This window comes from Cygnus olor, chromosome 6 (genome assembly GCF_009769625.2).
Source record: "Cygnus olor isolate bCygOlo1 chromosome 6, bCygOlo1.pri.v2, whole genome shotgun sequence".
NCBI classification, from domain to species: domain Eukaryota; kingdom Metazoa; phylum Chordata; class Aves; order Anseriformes; family Anatidae; genus Cygnus; species Cygnus olor.
This window is the reverse complement of record NC_049174.1, coordinates 9268269-9293333: the sequence shown is the minus strand read 5'-3', so window position 1 is coordinate 9293333 and position 25065 is coordinate 9268269. Positions and strand designations below refer to the sequence as shown.

Genomic DNA, 25065 nt, shown 5'->3' with positions numbered 1-25065 from the left:
AGAGAACCCCTGGAGGATGCAGAAAAAGAGGGAAGAGTACTGCAAAACGGGATTCATCGTTACCTAATGGGGTGCAGGGTTTGCACGATGAAAGCCCTTAAGCTTCTTCAGTCACATGTATTGTCTGCTGCCCACCCTGAGCTCAGGGGATGCTTTCTTCCAGCGGGGGTATAGCACATTAAGGGGATGGATCCTGACCTCTCTGATAAATTTGGTGGTTCCTGGCCAGCTGGGTTAAGCTTTTAGTCCAGGACAGGCACACATGGACAGAGTGATCACATATGGCTTGTTCCCTTAGGAAACCAGGCTACAAATGGCTGTAGGCAGCACCTTTCTACGCAAAGGGCCATGGAGGAGTTCACTGACAGCCAAAAAATATCTCCCAGCCTGGTTAATCTCCCCCAGAAGTGTTTTGTTTGTCTGTGTTTTCACGAGACAGTCGTGATGAACGCGACTGCAAGCAGTTTGCCAGCGCTTGGAGAGGGGGAAATATTTGAGCAATGTCGTCTCGTGCAGACTTGGAAAGCTCGTGTGGGTGTGAACACGGGTTTATTTCTGCCGGAGTCCCCACCCAGGTTTTGGATGTATAGCACAGACGTGTTCACAGGGTGTTTTAGGATGGGGTCCGTCTCTCCCTGCCTCGCAGAGGGCTGGCAGCCACGTGGTCTCCTTGCCTTTTTTTTTTTGGGGGGGGGGGGGTCACGGCTGAGTGTTTGGCTGGTTTCCAGCTGCTCCTCAGCTTCACGGGCTGGGTGTTGTAGGCGTGGTGTGTAAATGCATGGGAATAGAAATTTCATCTGTCTGAGCCCGAGCAGCCTCGCTTTGTGCCAGCCACAGCTGCTACGCTGAGGTGAGACGTCTCATCCCCTGCCAGCGAGCCAGCAAGGGACGGAGATGCCTCGGGGAGGGGAACCATTACCTGCTATTACCTCGAGCGGCTCCTTTCCTAATTGAAAACCGTATTAAAAATTATTTTGGGAACTTCTAATTAGTTTTGTGGAGCTGCTGATGCGCTCGGGATGTTTCAGGAGCTTTAGTGACTGCCCAGAAAGAGGCCACCGCAGAAAAGTCTGCCTTTCCTCTCAGCCACCACCACTGCTGCAAGGTCAGGGAGGATGCAAACTTCTGTAGAAATTGAGGTTGAGCAATGAAGGTGGTGTCTGACAAGTTCCTGGGGAACTCCCCCCAACAGTGCCCAGCCCTATGTGATTTAAAGCTGGAAACCCTGCAATAAGTGGCTATGCGCTGAGCAGCTGTCCTTAGGGCAATGCACAGCTAGGAAAGCAAAAAAAGGCAAAAGAAAGAGCAGAAATTTGTGGCTAAGAAATTGGTGGCTCTTTCTGCCTTTGAGATCTGTTTCCAGCCTGGTGCTTGCAAAGCCATTCAGCTGTCTATGTAACTTGATGGCTTGTAGATGCAAGCACGCATTTTCCTCTATGTTCAGTTTGGGTTATTCAGTGCTTTTTTGTTACTATTTTTTAAATGTAGCTGAAATGAAAGCACTCTGCAGCAACTCAGTGTATTTGAGGAAAATCTTCTTTTAATTGTTTCTACAGTTATTGAGAAAATTAAACACTAGCGAATTTGACAGCTCTTGCCCGACCATTTTGGCTCTTTGCTGACGGAGAACAGGGGAAATAATTCCCTCAGAGTTCTACAGGGAATGATCAGAAGGGCTTCAGTGCCATAATAATTAATGCTGTGGAAAAGCCGACACGAAAATTGCAGAGGATGGTAATTGGTGAGGGGTTTGGGGTGCAGGAGCTGGCTGATGACTCGGGGTGCATGGGGGCAGAGGGCAAGGAAGTGTGCTGAGCACATGGATCGCTCCCAAATGTCATTTTTTTCCCTGTGCATGGAAAAAATAGGGATGCTAGGGGTGCTAGGAAAATGTATTATGACTTAAAATCAGATGCACCTTTAGCTCGAATACGCTGTAACATCTGAAGTGTTTTGTTTCCGTTTCATCCAATGTTTTCTTACTGGTATCTTCTTTCACTTCCGAGTTTAGGCACACTTCTTCACTTCAGGAAACAATAATGACCTGCCTTCCTGCCCTGCTGGTGATTAGCACAGCTGGAGGCTGCATCCCTTAGCACCAGCACGGCTTGTTTTCGGCCGGCCAGGAACTATATCTGCTGTCTGCCACTGTCCTGGGCGGGTCGGTGAGCGAGGCAGGAGACAGGGCAGCGATGCACGGCTTCAGCACATATGCAGAAATGTGAGGTATCAAATGCAGGAGCTTTTCTTCCTGGTATTAAGTGGTTGGAACCGTTCCCTGAGAAAAGACAAGGCAATTTTTTAATTTCACCGTAAAAGTGGTGAATGGAAAATAGCTCGTTCTTGACAGGTGTGAAAGATCTCTAGAAGCAAAGCATGGCTCGGTTCTCTGGCACTAGGGGAAAGGGATGTTATTCCTCTAACTTTGGATCAATCTGGATGGACTTCCATAGGGACAGCAAACAGCTCCTCCTTCCACTCCAATTAATTAAACTGGTGTTCACATACGCTTTCCCAAAATGCTGTCCACGCGCTGTTTTATGGGACAGCATGACTAATTAGTGCAAATACTCAGCCCGCTACAGACAATTGGCATTTTCAGGCTGTGTTGTGGCTGTGCATTACTGTGGTCCAAAACAACTCAGCTTGAAGAAAACCTGGAGGGCCTGCTCGGAAAATGTGGCTTAGCTTAACCCTGGAATATTTGGGACCGGAGCAGATGAGGCCACGCAGCATGGAGCAGACAAATCTCAGGGAAATCAAATAAGCAGGAAGGATCCAGCCCACGTAACAAGGCTGCATGATGCCTTGCTCTCACTTATTTCATGCTTGATGCGTTATTTCTAAGAAAACAGCCTGGGGCTCTCTTAAAACGTAGCTTTACATGACAAGAGGGGAACCAGAGGAAGAGAAGCAGCCAGATTTTGCAGCTGGCTGGGGGAGCAGTTAGCGGCACAGCTCGCAAACAGCAGACCCTGACGTGCCTTCGTCCCTGACGTGCCTTCGTCCCTGACGTGCCGGGAGCCAGGCACAGCCACGAGGCTGCTGTGCAGCAGCCCAGGAGAGGTTCAGCTCCCTGCAGCTGCTGTGGGGCTGGCTTAACTTTGCTTTGTGCCAAAAAACTCTGAGTCGTGCTGTGTCTGCTCCTAATTAGATGAGGTCCGCAGAGGCTGCCCCGTGTTGGTTCCCGTTTTAGCCCAAAACAGGCAGTTTTCTGCAAGCTCAGTTTGAAAATTGCAGGTAAGTTCCTTGCCTGGCATGGTTTTGGATGCTTCCATCATTGCTTGGTTGGTCTTATGCCATCCAAACAGGAGCCTCGGGGGGCCAGGACAACATTTCTGGGGCTGCTGCAGTGCCAGCGGGATGGATATTGACGTCCCAAACTTCGTGGCAGGGCAGGGAGCCCCCAGTGCTGTGTCTGCAGCCAGACACTCATGATAATGCTTAGTTTGGGATGCGTGTCCAGACCTTTGGCAATAAACTTGTGATTTCCAGACTGCTATTATGTATGGCCTGTAGCTTTTGTGCTAACTTGGCTCCAAACTTTACGCAGAATCATCCCCAGCTCTTCTCTCCAAAGGAGTTTATAGAAAGGAGATGCAGATTTTCTGCCTACAGCTATGTGAGTCTGAATTCTTCTTCACACGGGTAACCAGATGAAGAGGCACCATTTCAGGTAGGGTCTTGTGGATATTTTGTGTAATGGTAGAAGTATTTGCATTGAGACACCCTTACCTGAAATGTTCTAACATTAAACATAATTTTTTGGTGTTTGTGTTGTGATGCTGGGACACAACCAACCCGTGACCAGTTTGTGACCCCAGAACTTCCTCCTCTTCTGCCACCTCCAGGTGGTGAGATCACGAGTTCAGTCCTTGACGTGGAATTTGCAGTCTGCCTGATGTCATTCCACTTGTGTCTTAGCCTCTTCCCATTCTTGTATGACTTTATCCTCCTTTATTGATGTTGCTTCATAACCCCGTGAAATGCACAGGGTGTATTTCATTAGTGCTGGACTACTTGCGTAGGAGTGCTAATGAAAACATTAAATGAAATCAAGCACAAGGCTTTGAAAAACTCCATCGGAAGGATGATTCTTCCTTGGCCTTGAAGGGGGTCCAATTCCGAGTTGAAGCCATGCAAGGTTCCCAGCATGACAGAGCCCCCCTGATGCAAATAGCTGCTCTTTTGACATGAAGAGAAACGAATTTCATCCCAACACACCTGCACGGATGCTATTGGTCTCCTGAGCCCTGTCTTGACGCTGCTCAGATGTGACACCAGCATCTGAAAGCTTCTCCCAGGAGGGTTCATTTGCTGAAGAGATGATGATCATGGGCTCCTTAGGAGGTGGAATAAAGGAGATGCCCTTTAGTTGCAGCAGTGTTTTTTTCTGAAGTATCTCAGTGCCAGCACATACTTGTCCACGATGTAATTTTTTCCCATTAATAAATCCACAGACCCTGCTGGATACCACTGCTGTTACGTTTGCAAAATGTTACGGTGTTAATGGGGTTCTGCTCCTTTCACGTATCTTGACAATATGAAATATCGGCCTCCTGAGTGTTGGTTTTCCGAGGTATTTAAGTGTTCCACTCTCCTTGGGCTAATGGACATCTTATTAAAGCTGTCAAGCTTCATTTCTGGCTTGCCAGATGCCACAGTCTTATGGTGTAGCAGAGAGGTGTCCCTGTGTTTTCTTTTAATGCTGTCAGCTAGCCACTGGATTCCCCTCTCCCAGAGCTTGCTGCTAATAGAAATGTAACCATATTTTGCTGCGAAGTGCATAAAAACATCAATTTTATTATGTAAAAAGGGCCTACTGAGTACACAAGCAGCGGCAGCTTTAACAGCTGATTGCTTGTTCTGACCCTCCAGAGTGCGGTTTTACAAGGTGGTTTGGTTTAAGAGCAGCACAGAGGGAAAATTGTGTCTTTGGGATGTCCTCTGCATGAAATGGCCCCCTTGTATGCAGGGTATTGGAGAACGAGGTACGTATTATGCTCTTAAAATAGAGCCCTTTGAAACTGGCATGGGATACTCAGGCTTGTCTGAGTATCATTAATCACAGTTATGGCTCTCAGACAAAACGAGCCTCAACTTCACGTTGCTTGTTAAAATAAGAAATGTTTGTTTCAGTATTTAATTTGCAGAGGCAGTCAATGCACTTCACAGTGTAGCCAAAACTAATGCATTTGAATCATTACTTCATATTTATTTGGACAAATTCTGTATGTATAGTATCTTTATAACGAGACGGCTTATTTTGACTGTATTAAAAGAAGAAATTACTGTAAATGTCTGGAATGCAAGCAAAAAGGATTCCTTAGGCTGTAGTGCATGTGTGATTTGAGTTCTGACTACAGACACTCAGTAACTTCTCTTCCAAGTACTCTATTATTATTTTTTCTTTAGAAAGCTCTCTCAATGGCAGGTTTTCATGGCAGACATAAATCTGCCCTGCACAAGCTTCAGCTTGGCTGTAAGGCCAAATCTCTGCGAGGCTTCCAGCCAGTAAGGCACAAATGCAAATCTTCCTGCACGGCTGAACTGGAAATTTCTCGCGTGGATAACAGTGATGCAGCCGCACAGGTGGCTGAAATCCCTGGGTAACATGGGCCTAAAAATAAGGTGCTGCCCTGCGTCTTTAGCCAGAATTCCTCAAAGGGCAGGGGCAAATTCAAGGATAAGGGCTCAGGGAACAAGCTATGCAGAGCCTGGAAGAGCGATAGGGCTAAGCAAGGCCTCTGGGAGGTGCGGTTGGTGTGAAAGTGGCTGAATGAGGGAAGCCTGTGGGATATCTAGGAAAACTAGTCACAGTGAGGCTTTACCCACACAGCAGGACCACTATTAAAGCCCCTGCATGGCCTTGCAGAGTGTGTGCTTTTGTCTCCACTTGTGTGGAGTCAGAGTAGACGTGACTTCAAATCTGGGGATGTGGCATCCTTGTTTTCAATGCCCAAGCAAAGTGGGGAACTGATGGAGCTGCTTCTGCTGACAAAAAGTCATTTACTTCTTGTAGAAATAAATAGTCCCAGGCACAAGAAACAGCATTGGTCTGTACTACTGAGTCATCAGAAGAACGATGGATCCCCAAACAACTTTGAGATGAGCTGTAAGCGCGCACACAGTCCAAATTGTCCACAAAAAAAAAAAAAAAAAAAAAGGAAAACAAACAAGACAGCGTTTCCGAGAAAGTAGTGTCGACAGCTGCCCACCAAAGGTCTGCATGATTCCTTGCTAAGTTTGTCCCACAGCGTTTCACTTGGGGCCCTGCAGGCTTTGCCCTGCCGAGGAATGAAGACAATGGATTCGGCACAGGCACCAGCTATAAATAGTCACCTTGATGTCACTGGTATAAAAAGCAGCAAGTGACAATTAAGTAGTTTCTGGAGAACAAGAAGCCCAGTAGCCTGGATTGTGTGGAGGGCATTTATACCCATCTGGGGAAAGGGATTCTGCTAGAACTAGTTTTTTGTTTTTTTTTTTTCCTGAAGCAGCAACTGGTTGCTTTATGTCCTGATAAATGCCGTCATGGGAAGGGATGATATATTAAACTGTTTGACACATTTTTGAATTTGAGGTTCAGTCTTCTGCAGAAATGACCCAAATCCCCATTGTTGTACAAGAAAACTTCCAGATAAGCGTCAGCTTTGGGTGTGCATGGGCTGACAGATCTGGTCAACAAACCCAGAACCCTGTGGGTAGTGATGCTGTGGTAATTTCTGATTTTATAACAGGTCTGATCTGTAATTTGGAGTTGCCCCAAGCTTTGGCTGTTTTCCTCCCCTTTCTAAGATTTATCAGGTGGCTGAATTTAGGGAGAGAGAGATTTAGATTAGATGTTAGGAAGAAATTCTTCACTCAGAGGGGTGGGTGAGGCCCTGGCACAGGCTGCCCAGAGAAGCTCCCATTCCTGGAGGTGTTCAAGGCCAGGTTGGATGGGGCCTTGGCCAACCTGATCTGGTGGGTGGCATCCCTGCCCATGGCAGGGGGTTGGAACGAGATGGGCTTTAATGGCCCTTCCAACCTGAGCTGCTCGGTGATTCTATAGTGCTGCCTTTTACCTTTATTAAGTTTGAACTTAACAGCAAAATTAAGTCATGCAAACTAAACGCAACACCACGCTCTTTGTCAGCAGGGGGATGGATCTTGCAATCTTTTTTTTTTTGCAGTCCTTCTTCTGCACTGCATCCGCACAACATATCTGGCGTCCCGAGCTTGAGAGACTTCTAATTTTTATGCTGGGCTGTGGGGTGGGTGAGAACAGCGGTACAAGGGGATGTACCCAGGGTCAGAACAGCGGTACGAGGGGATGTACTCGGGGTCAGAACAGCGGTACAAGGGCTGTGACAGGAATCCTGGAGATCACTGGCTCCTTGTCAGCGCCAGTTACTTCACCTCAGCTAAGCACCGAGCTGTTTAATGCTGGCAGTTAGTGGAATTAACCACATCCAGTAACCCATGGTACAAAACCCCAACCCCTGAACCCCTCACACGAAAAGCCCCAAACCCCAACTCCTCTCCTCAAAACCCCAAATCCCTCACACCAAACCCCAAACACCTCACATGAAAACCCCCAGACCCCTCACCCCAAACCCCTCACACTAAAGCCGCAAACCCCGACCCCTCTCCCCAAGCCCCTCCCGGCGGGGCCCGGCGGCGCATGCGCGGGGCGGGGGCGCTGTGTGTCGGGCTGCTGGGGCCGGCGGGCGGCTGAGGCAGGAGCCGGGGGGGCGCGGGGCGGCTCCCACCCGATCTTCCCGGCCCCGATCTCCCTCGGTCCTCCCGGCCCAGATCCCCCCCGATCCACCCGGACCCGATCCTCCCTACCCCGCCATGGGGACGCAAGGCGCCGGCAGGAAGCGGCTGCCGAACCGGGAGCGCCTGACGGCGGAGGACGACGCGCTCAACCAGATCGCCCGTGAGGTGAGCGGCACCCCCTTGTCCTTCATCCCCCTCCTCATCCTCCTCATGGCTCCCAACGGCCACCCACGAGCAGCCCCCCCGGGTATAACGGCAGTAACGGCCGGGGGGTACCCACCCCCCCATCCCCTCACAGGTGCGAAATGCAGCCCCTCAAAAAAAAAAAGCACACAAAAAAACCCTAAAACACCGTTATTTGCGCTTATCCACCTCAGCCACAAACCCTGGGTGGGAAAGCTGGATTTCTTTTGTGCGAGCAGCGTCCGGCAGCGGTGGCTTTCGGGAAGCTGAGCGCCCTTCCCTGGAGCAACACCACAATGTGGGATGTGTGCGGTGGCGGTGGTGGTGCCACCACTTTGTGTCCCCCTGTCCTCACTGATGGCAGCCGGAGACATCCCACCAGCACTGCCTGCTTCTTGGGCCATCAGCCAGCCTGGAAATTCAAGGGCAAAGTCATTAAACGCTAAATAAAAGGTAACGTTAATTGCAGCAGTGTGGGTCTATTTATGATCCGAGGGCTCCACTTAAGCCTGAAGCACTTACGGTGTTTATACATGAGAGAAACACTGTGTCGTGCCAGCCCAGGCAGGAGCCCTGCTGTAGGTAGTCTGGCCTCTTCGCTTAGCGAAAATTGTCTGCTGCAGTGGGCTTGATATTAATGACTGAGAACCAGGAACACTCGTTTTTCCTGGAGATATGTATAAGAACAAAACGTACACCAAAAGACAGCAGAATGGTGTTTGTAGGCATAAATCTACTTGGAAACTGGCTTGCATATGTTTATATGTAACGAGTTAGGCATGTGGTTCGTTAGACATTGCATCTTTGGGCTTGATGTGACTTTAAACGGTTAAAAACAGCTGATGACTGCCTTGTTCCTACCAGCTTATTCGTACTGATTGTGTACAGCTGTACGGGATCAATGGCAAATGTGGTGTGAATTTGGTTTTATGTTTACATGGATTCTTCTGCGCTCTTCCTTCTGTAATCTCCCAAAAGAGAGGCTGGTGACCCAGGCTTGAGCCCAGCCCCACAGCCCTGGGGTTCAGCTCTTCGCTGTGTCCAAGCTGGCCTGCTGGCCTGATGCTGGCTGCTGTTAAAGGTGGACGTCCTGTTCCCTGTGTCTGCTCCCCTTAGTGCCAACACCTGTCTGACTCCTGTGGGTTGGCTGAAGGCATGACCTCAGCCAGATAAAACCCTCCGATAGAGATTGGGCTCTTCTGGTGTCCTTTCCTGAAGCTCAGTTGCTGCAGGGCAGAGTGCTGCTGATGGCTACGGAGGTAGAAGGCAGTCCTGTAAACTTTGGCTAGGGAGGTAGAAGACAGACTTATAAATTCGAGTGATAATTTGCTGGTAGATTGAGTTACCTATAACATCATGCTTCTCAGATTGAGCCTCTAAGGGCAGTTTTGATCTGGGACGTCTCTGCTGTTCTTGAGCAGTTTGTAGCATCTTTGGAATATGTTCTATATTAACTTCTCTGTGAATGACTTAGATGGTACATTAACAGAAGTCAGATGTGCATCAGTGTGATAAGAAAACGCTCTTCTGTATGACAAGAAGATGCTCTTTGAGCACTGCTGGGAATGGGAAGCTCCTGTGGAGGTAGTTTGAGGTAGGAGGACAGGAATGCCTTGTGTCCGCACATTAGATAGCAAGTAACGATGACTGTGCTGTCTGCTGGAGCTTGAGTCATGATAACATCCTGGGAATGACTTTGGGATGAGGGCTTAAATTCCACAACCGTGTCCTGGCCACTCTGTCCTCTGAGCAAAACAGAAATCTGTAACAAGAGGCCTAGGCTGTTCTTTTCTACTTCATGGCTGTCTCCCACGTTCCTTTAGCTTGCGTATTGTTCTCTGCTGTATCGCGAGGAGGTGTGACGCTTAGAGTGTTGTTTGTTTGTTTTCTCTGAGCAGTGGGTAAGGGACAACCCTATTTGAAAACTCCTCCGCAAGCTTGCCTTTTATCTTCTCCCTTGAGTGCTAAAACTGAACTGAGAAGTTCAAGGTTCAGCATTTTCCCATATTGTTTTAACTCCTTGCATTACTCCCTCTTAAGTTTTATGCCCTTATAATGGTTTTGTTGTTTAACTGCCTGCTCTTCACACAGGGAGTCCCGGCTGCATCCGTCCGTGCTAAGAACTCTTGAAAATGTAAAGTAAGCCTTTCATCTCCTCCTAATAAAGATGCTGAGTGTTAAGAAAGGTGCAAGGGTTATTGAGACTTCATCTGTTCAAGCCTTCCTCGTAGATTTTTAGGCAAAGCTTACATGTAGACATATTTCTTTCTTGCATAGGTTTTTACTCCTTTCTTTCTCACCCCGGAGCCGCAGGTACTCACAAGTTGCTAGCAGGTTCTAGGATGTCAAATTGGCGCGTTCGGATGGGAGTCTAAAAGGGTGTCCAAACCAGATTTATACATAGAGATCCCGCGGTAAAAGTACTTCTGGGAGCAAGCTGAAGTGTGTGCGTCGTCTCTCCTTCTGTTTTTCCTCTGGGGTGTTAGTGCTGCTTTGACAGCTTCCAGTTGTATTTTGTTGTTGTCAGAACATCTCAAAAAAATGATAGTTCTGACTGTACTGCACGTAAGGGGATTTTACTGTACTGCATTTAAGGAGCCATTAAGGCTTGTAAGGACTTAACCTCCTGCTGTTTGAAGCGTAAGCTGGCTGTTTGATTTGAGCTTGCAGATGGGACATCTTGCCGTAGGTGCAGTCTCGCACGAACCAAAAGAGAGCTTTGTATAGGGAAGAAGGCAGCCCTCGCCTCTGCAGGATGTGAGAACAGTGCTAAGAGGAAGCAACTGTAAGTGAGCGGAAGGAAATTGTAAAAGTGAAGCGTGCTGTAGTGACAGGCTTTTAGCAGTAGTGTTAAGATTAAAATGTTTGGGGCGATTTCTGAACTAGATCAGCTGCAAGTGGCTTATCACCTTGTCTAGACGTGCTCAGAGCAGAGGGGGAAGGCAGTGCTGCTGTACATCACCTTGTCCGTCGGGTAAGAGTGCTGCCATATCAATAAATCCAGCTTCTGAGCTGGACTTCCAATTAAATGACTGGCAGTTATGTAAATACGGTTAAATCAAGGAACCTGGTGTTGTGAGTTTCAGACGGATGCAGCTAACTGGCACTCGGGGTTTGCTGTTCGTACACCTAGCTGGTGTTGCTGAGATTATGTTTGCCGGCTGTCAGCTCCTGCAGATGGGAGCGGAGCTGATCAATGACAGGCTTCTCCACTTTCAGACTCGTGTTGATGCCAGTAGATTATTCTGTGTTTAGGTCAATGGAAACTTTTGGGCTATTTTATTCCTCTCCGTGAATACATGCCAGCAGTGTTTGCAAAATCTAGCAGTTTGATACTCCTCGAGGTCCGTGCCAGCAGGAGCTGCGTGCGTACACTGTGCAGGCATCTATCTGTTCTCTCGGGTTGGTGTACATATGTTTTGGGAAGGCAGCTAACCCTGGGCTTGTAAACCTTACGGGGACTGGTTTCCAGCCTTTTCCCTGCTTTTTAGATGGGCTTGGCATGATCACTTGAGACATCATTTCTAGGGGAGTATCTTTTCCTAAATTCCAGCCTGCTACTGTAATGGTTAAGTGTTCTGTGAGCAGAAGGAATTTTGCAAATACAATGAGAGCTGCTATCTACGTAAATAAGATTTTTCCTGTAGGCAGATAATATTAATTACTGTCTTCTGTTTTCTTGAATGAGGAAAGCAAGGTCAAGGCAAACTTCTTGTTTTTATTAGGAAAGTAATTTAAACATTGCTTTCTTGATGTCTTGTGTACAGATGTGTTGTATTCCTCAGAAGAACAATCCTGGCTGTCATCTCTGTGCTAAAAATCTTCTCTTTCATTGAGCAATTTACAAAGGAGAACTCTTTAACTGGTAATTAATTTGGAAAGTTATTGATTTGACTAATATAATTTGATTTTTTTTTTCCTATTAAAAGGTAATATTATGAGTTGTGCTTTGCTATATGTACGCTATGTTACTTGCAGTATTCAAGAACTATCACCTACATTTGTGTGTGTATATATATACATTTTTTAAGTAACTGTCAATGTTTGGATCATGATTCTGATTGTTTCACTGGAGTTCTTAGTTTGAGCATTGACTTGAGTTCTCAGTGATTAAAAAGTCGTGACGTTATGCTCCTGTGAAGGAGCAGACAGTGTAGCTGATGAGAAATGGCACGAAATGCAGGCGAAGCTGACCAGCCTGCCCTACTGGGTACAGTGAGAAGGCACCAAGCAACTCCAGAAGCCTGACTTGGACTTGCAGGACAAGTGAAGAGAAGCTGTGATAATTGTCCATAGAACGTGAAGGCCTGGCTTTGGATCCGAGGTGCTAATTTGACTCTGGTTTACACACCAATCGGGTGACCATCCTGACAGGCAGAGACAGAAACCCTTTGCTGAACGTCGAAGCTGAAGCAAGCAGCCTGGGCATGTACGTGTGGAGCACAAGCCACGCAAACCTCAGTGAGCTGTTGCCCAGACCAGAGTGTTCCCTAAGGGTGTGCTAGGTAGCGCCAGCGTGAGGGCTGGGCACCTGCTTAGTACAGTGGGGGAACTTTTCTGAGCAGTCCTTGGCATTTAGGAGCGGCACAAAGGCTTTTGTGAGCCAGATAAATAGTTCAGCCCTTAGAACCTGTCTGTTTTATGGTACGCCAGTTGCTTGTACCTGACCGACTTCTGAATTTCGTTACTGCCTGCCTTTGTGGAGCGACTGATCTGAAGAAGCATGCCTGGCTGTAGGGCTGTTGCTAGAATAGAAAGTTGTGAAGGCAAGGGATGCTCTTGGAGGGCTTGGGCCTGAGCCCAGCTGACCTAAATATAGGAGGGATGGAGGCCTCCGTAGGAAGTGCTTGCCAGTAAGCTACAGAGAAGTGTTCCAAAGCTAAGACCGTTTTATGTAGCAAATATGCTCTTCTTCGTTGAACGTGCCTTTTATTGGCTGTGTAGCCAGAAAGCATTACATAAAGCCAATGCCTTTTTCCTATAATCCTTCCCAAAGGAAATACGTGAAGGAGCAGCTTTGGATGGTTTAAGAGGCGAGACACAAATCTTAAGACCATCCCATTTTAGTTAAATGGGTGGTTGTAGCCTGTGTCCCAGCTCACAATCTGCCTGTTGCGACGTTAAATAACTAGTTGTCTGTTTGTGTGCCTGTGCCTGGCCTGTCCTCCTCAGCTGTTCCCTTGCCGTCCGAGGAAACAGCTGGTTAGGAACTGCGATTCCTATTTCAGGCGGGCCCGAGGCTGCTGTTAGGATTAACAGCACGGGGAGCCCAGCCTTCTTCTTTGCAAGCCCAGGTGCTGAGCTGGTCTGCAGGATGCAGTACTAATCACTACCTCATCTAGATGGGCGTCTTTTCCAGGCTGGTCGCTGAATAATGTTGGAGCTGAAGCGCACTTGCAGTGCTTTTAACGCTGTTTGGGTTTCCTTTCCTCATTTGGTTGTGAGGAGCATAATCCATGTGGCATTTCAGGCTTGTGGAGCAAGGTATTTGTCCCTCCTGTCAAGTCAGCAGGTTGCCCGAGCAGCGAATCTGTCTAGCTGGATGTAAGCACTCACGGGCAAACCTTGAAATAGCAGCCCCGAAATACCAGCTGTTGTCTCGCTTCTGTGAAAATACTTTTTGGGGGAGAAGTTCCCTGCTGGAATGGAACAGGGCGGGGGGAGTTGCAGTAAGCCAAATTTTCCTTCAGATAGTCATGAGGTAGCTTTGAGAGCTTTTAAATACAGGAGAGGCTTCTGAGAAAGGAAAGTGGGCATAATTACACTGGCATTTCATCCCGGAGCTCTCTGCTTCTGGTGTTAATCCCGTGCACTTGCTCATGGGTCTGAATCTGCTGGAGATGAATCGCTGGCCTTGTGCATAGTGGAGAAACAGCTAATGTCTGGGCTTCCCTCACACGGTGCAGGCAAGGGAAGTGCTGCAGTGTGTCGTATGGAAAGAAGTCTGTGACATCAGCTCCCAAGGCGCTCTCTTCTCCTTTGTGATATTTTAAGTAGGGAACAAAAAGGAGGCTGGAGAACTTTCTCACTAAAGCTGGAAAAAGAACTGGCATGCACATAGAAATGAGAACGTTACGTCAGTCTCTATCATAACATCAGTACTTGCAGGTATTCTGAGGCGCTCTGAGGATGGAGAGCCACCTGTGCTGTTGGAAAGAAGCAAGAAATGCAAGGAATCTCTCAAAGGTCTGCTTTTTAGAAGCTTTACCTGCTGAAATCGAAGCTTGGCATGGCATAATAAACACTTACACAGCTGTACTTCACTGTTGGTAGTTTAAAGGTGTTTAATTGCCCTAGGAGGAGCTGAGCTTCTTGCCATGCAGTGCTTGCAGTGTGGAAATGACTTCAGTAGAGATGATCACGAATGACCATGTGACACAGTGTCCTGTTATAAACACGTATGCATTCTGCTCAGGTCTTTTAAAACCTTCTGATTTTTGGAGGCTACAGAGGAGGTACGAATCCCAGTATTTAGATACTGGGAAAGCACAGAAGTAATACTTCCAGATGGGCAAGAGTGTGGCCTACCTCTAACCACCGTAATCATTTGAAACTGTCCATGAAGGACATGGCATGAAGGGCAAGGCCGCGGGTTTATTTCCCAACGAGCAGGGCTGCGAGCACCTTCATGGCCTCACCAGCTGAGTTTTGGGTGTCCCCAGAGGAGAAGATAGCTCTGATTGCTTCCAGCGCTGGCGGCTGCTTGTTTTGGGACACGAATGTATGCTGAAAGCAATCTGCTGGCAGAAAGGAGCGTACCCCTGGTTCAACAAAGCTGTGCCCCACGGTAGGTGTGAGTTGCACTTGGGCCTACAGTCCTGCTCTGTTCCTTCAGCCCCACAGCTGCGTCACCTTTTCCTGTAATTGAATTTCTGACGCAGTGTATGCTGCCACTTTAGGGACGTGGACTTTGGGGCAGGGTTCTCTTCAAAACCTTTGAAAAATGTTAGGTTTTACTGCCAGCCATAAAGAGTGGAAAACTAGCAGAACTGGGATAGCTGCTGCTGGGTTACGGAATGATGTGTTTGGGGAGCTGCGTGTAATTGCATATAACTGGCACAACTCTGAGCAATACTTTTAATCTGCCTTGCTCTTCTGCATGTCTGCAGCCCACGTGCCAGCTGCTTGGCCCGGGCTGTGTTTTATCCACCTAAACGCTACCACAGCTTTTGAGAGTTGAGCTGCAGACAGCGGATAGAGAAAGTGATCAGCCGGTGCCAAATCCGAGCTGCGTTCCAGGCTTGGATGTGGTGAGGAAGCCTGGTCGTTTGCTGATGCTTCTAGCTCCTGGCTGGTTTGTTCACAGCTCTGTTCTCCTTCCAACACTGCTTTTGTGTGCAAGGTGAATGTTTCTTTTGTGAGACAGCTTCATCTTGACAGCATAATTGCAAAAACTCAGGTTGGATTCTAGTTCTTCGATGCTTTGTGAGCTGTACTCTTTGAGGAAAAATATTTAGATTTTATTTTTGTATTATATGTTGCTGTACAAGAAATCGGAGCCTTTGGTAAACCAAAATTGCCAGGTGCATCACCACCTCTGTGTTCCTATTTCTGATACCTGGCAATTAGGCAGGGCAGTGCTTGTTATCATTGGCGTGTGAAGAAATGCAAAAACAATAGTTAGGATTTCAGAGCAGCAATTTGCTTTCCTCAGCTGCCCGAAGGTTTATGTTATCTGTGAATGAGACTAGAGAGTTTGAATACAAGCTTCTGCCAAAGAAACAAGCGGGACAGAGTCACCAATTACTTCTGTCTTCCTCCAAAATAGGCTCTGAGGGCTGGGTTTTTCCCCACCATAAACGTTGCAGCCTGCAGTTTTTAATGTCACTTGTCATTGATTTATCTTTCTCAGAAAGGAGACCGAGGATGTTCCCAGCTTACTGAAAGTGACTTCCACAGAAGCAGCTCATTCGTACCTCTGCTGGTTTGGCTGGTTGGTTGGTGACTTGCCTTTTAGTGTTGCCTGTGACGAAGTGATACTGCCTCTGTCGTGAGTGGTCTCGCTGGTAACTACTGGCAGGTTGTACTCGTGGTCCTGCAGATGCCTTCAATCTGGATTTCTGCCCAGACAAAGAAATTGTAGGAACAGTGCTGCTTCCCTCTTGGTCTCTGCTCTTACACACTGTTGACCTTCCCTTTCACCAGTCTCTGATTTAAATTTAATATTTATTTTTTTCTCTGCCTTCCTCTTTTAAGTACTTCCTATGTCTCAAAATACACTTTCTTTAATCCCCACATTTGAATACTAAATTTAGATGAGTCTGTCCCTCCTGTCTGCTTTGGCCAGCCTCATCGAGCAGACAGAAACGGAATACAGGAGTATCTGGCACCCTGAGAGCTGGGTCAGGCTCCCTCAGGCCAGATGGATTTCAGACATCCCCACTTGGCTCTTCTAATTATGGAGAGTTTATCAGCTGGCATCCTGGGATGCCAGGAGCGTAGGGAAAGGCTCTTGGTGTGCTTCATATACAGAAAGGTCCCCGGGCTCTGTCAGGGAACAGAAGTCCATACATTTTTCCCTTCCTTTTTAAAACACACATCACTTCAGATTCTCTTTGAAAGCATGGTTAAGATAGGGCTGCTTACACTGGTGCCCAAGTACTGCAGTCTTCACTTGGAAAGGTGAAATATTTGCTCTTGCTGGTTACAAATAATAACAGATAATGGCTCCCTGTGTTTTTTGTTTTTTGTCTGTGTAATCACTTGTTGTTTCTCTCTGATTGTAAACTCGAAGTCCTTGCAGTTGCCGCTAGGAAAATAGTAGAACTAACTTTATGTGCTTCCAGGAAATGTCTGTTTAAATTTGGATGGTCTGCAGCCAGCCCTATTGCACTGCTGTGCAACTGTGCATTTCCCATACACTGCTCTCTTTAAAATATCCGCTCTCCCATATGAGATGTGTGTGTGCTGGGCTCGACTGCTGGACGTGTTGCTGAGCTCTAAGAGGATTTATGTTGACAAATACATTGAATCAGCATCTGTTGAAAATTGAAGTGGGCTTTTGGGACGTTCTTGTGATACCCAAGGGTCATGCTATTCCATTGTCTATTAAATACGAAATTTAAATCTGTCCCGACGTGCAGTGAGTGCATTGAAGCAGAGATGTGACCTAACCTTTACATGAACTGTGGAGGAATCTAGGGGCTCTGGGAAACAGAGCACTTGTATGCGGATACAAGGGATGATGTTGGTAGATGTAGAGTGTTTTTAAGTGGCTATACAGTGTTTTTAGTAATGTTTCTGCATTCTTGTCTAATTACCCTGGGAAAAAAACGAGCAACCTTATTAGAGCAAGCAAAGAACGGTTCTTTGTGTGCTGGGGAGGCACTTTTATATCGCCGATGGAATAAGCACACACTGTCAGACAGCCTGGAAGTCATCTCTGCTAGCAGAAAGGCACCTGGTAGCCCAGAATTCGTTGCCATCTAATGGAGAGAAATCTGCAAATGTAGACAGTGAAGATCAGTGGGTCTGTGAACAGAAGGATCAAGTGCAAAAACCTTACCTGCAGCACTTCTAAGGTTGCTTGGCACACCTCAGAAGCTGGTAGGGAATTGTAAGTACCGGGCTTTTGTTGTAATTTCCTCTACAAGAACACGGTTCCCAAGGACTGATCCTTTGCTGCAGGTCTATCCCACTCTCACAACGCTTCGTGTTGCGTGCCAGTTTCCTAAACCAGCTGTTCCCCACGTTAAACTCTGTGACACGATCTTTGAGACTGCGAGACGGAGGATCCAACTGCAGTCCCATCTGCTGGGGTAATGCCCAGGCTCTGGGCAGGGCTGCACCTCCGTGCTGTTGGCAGTGCCTTTAGCATATCCCAAGTGGCATGCCTGGATTTCAGGAATGCTAGCAAATAGCCACGAAGGCCATTTGCATCCCCCAGCAGTGCCTGCAGTCCCCTTGTTGCCTGTGTCTGTTAGGATGCAGGCTCGTCAGGTAATCCAGCATAGCTCAGACCCAGTTTGGCTCCAGTAATCCTCTCCCACCCCCACGCAAAAGCTGTCCAATCATTTCTTAAACAAGGCTGGTTTTTCAGCTTTAATCGGAGCCACTGGGTTGTTCAGCGCCATCTCGCTCGGTGCAAGTTGTCTTGACATGTCCTGGCTCTCTGATGGAATTTTTCTTAACGCGAGGGAATGGGTCGTGAAACGATAGCAAACGAGAGGGTGATTCCTATCCACTGACCAGGTAAGAGCACCTTGTAGATTAAAAAAAGAAATAGCTGTAATGGTGACAGAGAGAGAGAGAGAAGATAGTGTAACTTTTTAAATGATTTTTTCACAAGTCTGTTTAAAATTGCTTGAAGCGTGAATTTTTGAAATGTTTTCTCTGAAATTTCTTCTCCCTGTTTTTTCTGCAAACTCAGTGTGGAAGTTGGCTTTTGTCCATAGGAGCCATGGTTAGAGTGCTGCGACTGCATGTGTGACGTTCAGTGTCCTTGTTGAAAGGATGAAAAATCTGGTAAAGCACAGAGTGTAGCAGAGGGACCTTCTACTACAGTAGTGTACAGCTGCACTGACGTGAAAAGGCAATTTCACCAGGCTTTGTTGAGGTGGTTTCTCCGGATATCGGCGCTTTCCCTGAACTCAGGTTTGCACAAGCAGTTCTTGGCATTTCTCTGCTTGATGCTGCAAATCAGGAATTTCAGCCTGTGCCAGGTCCCACTGCAGGGAGGTGGTGATGGTTGAAGAATTGCGTGCAACTGTCCCCAAAAACTTCTTTGCACATGTAACAGAGCCCACAAAGTAGTGGGGGGCATGGAAACATGACAGTTTTTGCAGTTCTCTTGTGTATATATGTGTGTGTATAAAAAAGCAAAAATGAGAGTCTTCTGGTGATATCTCTTGCAGATCCCTTCCTGTAATTGCTGTATTGTACTTCTGATCATCTCCAGTCCTTACGATGACTCTAGGTACTTCTTAACATTTAATCTGAAGCTGATGTATTTGGAGAGGTGATGAAAAACAGTGCCTTGCAACTTGGAACCAGCATGCTGTAGACCAACAAAACAGATTGTAAACATAGTCAAATGGTCTATTGCCAGATTGCTCTATAAACTCTAATCAGGGTAAAGAGCTAAATTTAATTAAATCTGCTTGTGGATGAGGACGTTCCACCCGAGGTGCTCTAGAGGTCATCCCCAGTTTTGAATATTAATGCTACGTGTTAAAAGCATACTGTTTTGTCTCTCTCTTGGTTGGGGCCAGGTAGGAACGTAGCATTAAAGGCGGCCCTGTTTGTTAGTAGTCTGTGCCAGAAAATGGCAGCACACCTGGAAGGAGTGAGGAACTAATTTGGGGTAGTTTGCAGATACCTTACTTATTGCAGGTGCTCTGTAAGCAAAGATTGAGCTGACACCGTACTTGAATGTTTGTGTTTGAAACTCCCACTTCCTAAAGTACTGAACTGTAAATAGAAAAGGGCTTTTCTAATACCCTGAAGTTCAGGTCAGCCCTTTCCAGGGAAAAAGGCTCTTAAACAAGGAAGGAGAATAGTGGTTGTTTTTTTTAAATACATGGCTGGGAAAGCAAAGTCCTGCTGAGTCCAAATGAAAACTTTTACGTAAACGCAAGGCTGTCTTGCATTGTTGTTTGTTTTCCTTTTAAAAGGATGTTCAAGCCACTGTAAAGTGTCCACATTTTTAATGGTTTATATAGCATTATTCTGTGTTTTTAAGAAAAAAAAAGTTACATTTTTGGAGATAAACTTTGCGTATCTATCTTATTGTGAGAAGCTCACATCAAGCATCCCAACACATGATTTTTGACTTGCTGCCAGTGAACTGTGGGATTGAGATTCAAAACTGTTGGAAATGCTTAGTACAGATAATAATAACAATTTTGACACCCTAACAGTTTAAAAACAGATCGACTGTTAAGGCAGTATCGGTGATTGATTTTGACTATGCAATCTGGAAAAATAAGACTGAAAGGAACACTGTCATGGTTTTTCTTTAAATAAACGTGCAGTGTAGCTCCTGATGAGTAAATGCCGTGCTGTGTGGTCAGGACAGAGCCCTTTTTTTTTTTTTCACCTGATTTTTTTGACATGAAACTTCCCCAAATTCCTCAAACTTGCACCATGGGCATTGCAGGAGATAGCATGGAGCAGTTGTGCAGATCCAGGAGCAATCTGGGGTAAGGATTAGGGTTGTGTCATGGTCATTTCATTAGGGAAATATCATGCAGGAGTCGTGCAGATCCAGGAGCAATCTGGGGTAAGGCCTGTGGGCTCTTACATACCGCATCATGTGTTATGGCTAGGTGGTGGGGGAGGAAACCTTAGGCATATTTATTTCTAGGTAGGTTAAAAACCCCATGCTTCTATTATTGAAGGTTTCTTGGGTGCATTTTACGGATGTTGTTTCTCAAAGGAAAGGGTCTGGGGACACAGAAGATGGTGAGCTGACACCACAGAGCCCAGAAGATGGTGAGGGCTGGTGCTGGAGCCAGCGGCTACCAAATGTAGTGTAACTTTAGCTGCTGCGGTGTTTTGCCTTCCACTCTGCTCAAATCTTCATTTTTACCATGCTGTTGCTTGCTTTATGAAAGCTTTTACTGACTTAAGGCAATTAAATGGTCAGGTATAAGTGGTAGGTGTCATGAGTCTTCCCAAAGCCTGGATCATGTTTTCATTTCTGTCCTACAAGCACTCATATTCCTCCAGATTGTGCTGCGCTTTGGTTGTGTAAAAGTAAATCCAAAGGAAGATGAAACAAATTTTTTCCACCCAGGAGAACTCGCCTTCAATGTCAGACAGGCTGTACACCAGATAGGCAGTTATATATAGCAACAACCCGCTGCCCCTAGCATGCTCTGCAACATGCTGAGCTTGACAGAATGCCATCTGAGGCACAGCAAGCCATTACTCGGCCTGGGTTTGGTCCTGGATGGTTACTGGGTAAAAGAGGGAAAGTGTGGAATGGCACAGAAGGGCAATCCAGATGCCCAATACCCTAGGCTGAATTGCATTCTTGCTTTAGAAATGGCTAATACAGTAGTTGTGCAATCCTTATATGCTCTTTTTTGTGTCAAACTGCTGCTTTTGCATCAGCTGTACAGCAGGAGTGCAGGCAGGCTGGGTGTAACGGGACGTAATATTAAGCCTAGCACTGCCAAACCGGGACAGTTGTGTAAATGGATTGAATTTCAAACTCTGCAGCATCACAGCGCGTTTTGTCTGCGGCGTGACCAAGTTGTACAGGGAACACCTTGTAAAGTACAAGAGTGGGATTTGTGTTTGGAGAAGGCAGCGGGTCTTGTTGACAGGCTTCTGTTCTCTTGAGCATTAATTTGAAATAACTTTTCTTGCACAATAGTTCTCAAGCTAGACCTATTTTTATTACGCGTTCAAATACTTAGGCTGGGTGGGAGTCTGCAGTAAATATTTCTATTCCCTGAAGTGATGGCTGTTGGCCAGCTTCTGCGCTCTTACTCATCAGCTGCTGGTCTTAATTCTGCTGAATTCAACCTTTCTATCTCCGAGGAGCAGAAATAATTTGTACGCAGGTTTCTGACTGCTGGGTGTTGTTTCCTTAATGGGATGCCAAGAGGCCTTGGCTTGTTCAGGAGTCCAGCGATGCCGCTGCGTTGCGTGATGTTGTGCCTCTCAATGGATGTGTGCTGCCTTCAGATCTTCTTTCCTTTCCCACGTTGTATTGGAGCCGGGCACCCTCAGAAGATTGTACTGACCATTGCCAGCTACAGGCTTTTTTTAAAATAAAAAATAAAATCAAGCTATTGCCATAAAGGTCCATCTGAAATAAAAAATCTGCAAGCTGGAGGCAGCGTGAGCACAGCGATGCAGTTACACTATGGTGGTTTATCTCCTCATCCTGTTTGCTTGCTTATGCAGTGAGATTATGCTACATAAATATGAAACCCCAAGATAAAAAAAGAAAAAAATTATAGCTTCCTAGAAGCCTTTTTAGTTTGTCAAGCAGTGCTTATTTTAGAAATGGGCTAGTTCAGGGGCATGGGAGAAAATCATGGCAATGCCATCAAATGCTTCAACAGTTAGATGTCAGAGTGCTCGGCATTTGTTTTGCTTGAACGCTTTTCAGTGTTCCTGCTTTTAGAAGATAATCAATGTGCTGTGCAACTGCTTTCTCGTTTTCACACTCGTGTCAGCTGCCTGTGTTAGGGAATATTCCAAGCTCATCAAATCAAAAAGTTGTAGTCTTTTTTTGTTACAGCTTCAAGAAGTGCAGAGAACTACAAGGGCCTGTTGTAGTCAGATGTCTCACTTTTTCTAACACAGCACTGTTGGAAATTCCAGGAGAAAGGGTAAGGACGGAATGGAAATGGAGAGCGAGCTACCCTCTCGAACGGTGACTCAAACAAAGAGCAAAGTGACCCTGGCAGAGTACCATGGGAAAATCTGTGCTGTTGGGGCAGTCCAAATGCCATGTTTTACAACTGCAATGCTTATTTGGGGAGGGGAGAAAAGGAAAAATAAGTTGTGATCATGCAGAAGGGGAGGAGGAAAAGGAGGGATGCATCTGCCTTAAAAATGTCTTTGAGAGCAAAGTGCTGGCATTGGTTTGTAACAGCTGCTTGGGATTTGTGCCCTCTCTGGGCATCATTCCTCATCCAGGCACCTGGAGGTTCATCCAGTGCAGCAGTGGCCCTTCTGCACGAGATGGGAAAACTGGGTGTGTAAGTCTTGCCTGACTAGTGCAGGTGTGCGAGCAGAGCCCGGGAATGGCACATCATTGCTGTCCCCTGCTTCTTGAATCCCACCGTGCTGCTTTCCAGCCTTCCAGGTGTGCAGAGCTGCTGGCTCGTGCTTTGGGTGTTTTGGGCTTTGGTGAAGCACAATGAGAAAGGCTGCGCTGCCTTTCCTACCTGCAGTTGGCAAGGTGAGAAGCCACATATGAGGCATCGTTACCGAGGTGAATTGACTGGAAGGTTAACCTTGATGCGTCCAGCCCCTCCTGTGTCCTCGTTAGGATGGCTTTAACCTAGTGCTGGTCTTTTGGCGTCTGAAATCGATTACACAGCCATTGCACTGGGTGGAATTGCTCTCTGTAAACCAGAGCAAAACCTGTACTGGCCCTACTTAGTGCTAATATAAGCTCCTTCGTGTGGTGGCTATTGTATTATGATACTACTAGAGGACAGGGTACACATTTAGAAGCAATGCTGATTTATTAATAAAAATCTACAGAAAACAAGCCTTTGTGCTTTGCAGACTTCCTGCTCCTCTTAATATTTTTTTAATTCTAGTACACATTTAGGAAGTTGTCGTGTCCTGTCCCTGAAGGTTTGGCAAGTTCAAACTGTATGATTTAAAATACTTACTTCAGAGAAGAGAATCAGTAGAACTGATGAGTTGATGAATGAGCTGAAAGAGTAGACAGGACAGGCCAAGATAACTCCTAGTAGTTCTGGCCGCTTCTGTATGTAGCGCACCTTTTATCGCTGTGTTTGGACCAGAGGCACTTCCTAGCATCCAAGACTTTTGGCACCCTGACTCTTCTCTTGATTTAGTTGTAGAGGGTTTAGGCAGTGAGTGTTCAGCAGTAGTCTCACAGCTCTTTTAAAGAGCTGTAAAAGGATCCTGGTAAAGTGCAGGAGCGAAACTATCAGCTTGATCTATGCCTCCGTTCTCGAGGTGACAAAGCTGGATGTGGGAAGGGTGTGCAAGGAAAGGGGCAAGGTCGTAGCTCAGTCGCTGGCAGCAAATGGCATACATCTCTGAATGAGCTCTAGTTGGAAGTAAATCTGTGCACGTTTACTTCTGGTAAAAGGCTGAATAACAGTGGAAATCTAGAGTGGAGCTTTGCTCCGTGGACGTAGTTGTGTTTTGTTGTTGTTTTTCCCCATGTGGGAAGGCTGAAAGCTTAGCTAATTTCTTTTATAAGGTCCTGTTGCAATCACTAGCCATCTAAAGCTGGAGTGTCATCAAAAAGAGACCTTGAAAATGACACCTGAGGGCTGAAAAAAACACGCACCTAAGAGAAGAGGGACCCATGCTCATCGCTTCATACAGTGGTCAAGGCTTGTACCGGATTCGTTGGAGACATCTGGAAGTTACGCTGCTAACATTGGCATGTGGTGGAACAAAACAGTAATTTCTCAAGGTTGGTCTGTGAGATAATTTTGTGAAATCTGGAGGACTTAGAAATAACTGAGCCTAAAACCTGGACCTGATCCAGCCTCAGTCCTACCAGTTTGTGGTCCTTGCAGCTGCAGGTCCCCAGTACGGCAGTCTCCCTGCCTGCAGAGCCCTGACACGTGCATTCAGCTGTCACCCGACGTGATTGTACGCAGGGACGTGGCACCAGTGTCCTGAGCAATTCGGTAGGGTAGGTCATCAAATCAGTTCTTTTTTCTTTTAAAAGAAAGAATTGCTCACAGCTTTGGTTTGTACTAGTAATTGATGTAAAGACCTCTCTGGCTCTCATAATTAATGTTAAGGGCCTTATCGGTATTTGCCATGTAATTAAAGCAAATTGCATGTTGGAGAAGTAAAGATTAAGTTATGTTGATGAGGAACAATAGGCTCTAGCAGAACTGTAATTAAACAAAACCTCACAGAGAAAGTGGCAGCTTTCAGGGAAAGGTTTTATCGATACTTCTAGTTGGAAGAAATAATAATGTTTGCATACAGAGTGCATTAAAATTAGTAATTGTATAGGATAATTTGATAATAGTCAATATGCTGGGTGTATTTACTCATATGAGTGTTGAATTTCTGGAGTGTAAAAACAATACTCAGAAAAACTCTCCTAATTTGTGTAAATGCAGCTGTATAGTCTGTCCAGCCCTTAATACAAAGCTGCCTTTTGTGATGGTTTTTGGCTTTTCAACACGAAACATTTTATGGCAGTGAGTTGAAGCAGCTTTACCTTTCGTGAAAGCGAAGACTTTGGGCTTGACAAAAGGAAGGGCCTTTAAGGCAAGGCTTCTTGTGATTCACAGGGGGAAGTGGAAATCAGTTTCTAAAATTAAACTGAACTTTCACTTTGCTTTTTTTCCCCTCCTTTCTCGCGGTGAATGTGTTACATGTGTTATGGTCTTCTGTAGCTCCGGACGAGCAAAGAGACTCTGCTTGAGACTTGTCGTAGCAGGACTGGGCAACCCTGCTCTCTGCTTGGATTTTTGAAGTCAT

At 46.4% G+C, this 25065-nt stretch overlaps 1 protein-coding gene and 1 long non-coding RNA gene across 16 annotated transcripts in view; one reads left to right on the top strand and one right to left on the bottom strand.

The window, feature by feature from the left end:
* Positions 1 to 1527: 1527 nt before the first annotated feature.
* LOC121071967 lies at positions 1528 to 7930 on the bottom strand. The gene is made up of 2 exons (XR_005820902.1): positions 7834 to 7930; positions 1528 to 2278 (listed from the first exon to the last, which is right to left on the bottom strand). It is a non-coding gene; the product is annotated as an uncharacterized LOC121071967 (long non-coding RNA).
* The window catches only part of LRRFIP1 (LRR binding FLII interacting protein 1), a 110544-nt gene continuing 87679 nt past the window's right edge, over positions 2201 to 25065 (top strand). For 4 of the 15 annotated variants that reach the window (XR_005820887.1, XR_005820882.1, XR_005820879.1 and 1 more), the window contains exons 1-2: positions 2201 to 2277; positions 7833 to 7929. Coding sequence is in view for 1 of the 15 variants with exons in the window: in XM_040560905.1 (XP_040416839.1) it covers positions 2234 to 2277; positions 7833 to 7929 (141 nt within the window). In the remaining 14 variants the exon portion in view is untranslated. Of the gene's footprint in view, positions 2278 to 7669; positions 7930 to 8141; positions 8401 to 10067; positions 10087 to 18116; positions 18139 to 25065 lie in introns of those variants that run through there. The other 11 variants (XR_005820894.1, XR_005820885.1, XR_005820881.1 and 8 more) reach the window with 9 other exon arrangements.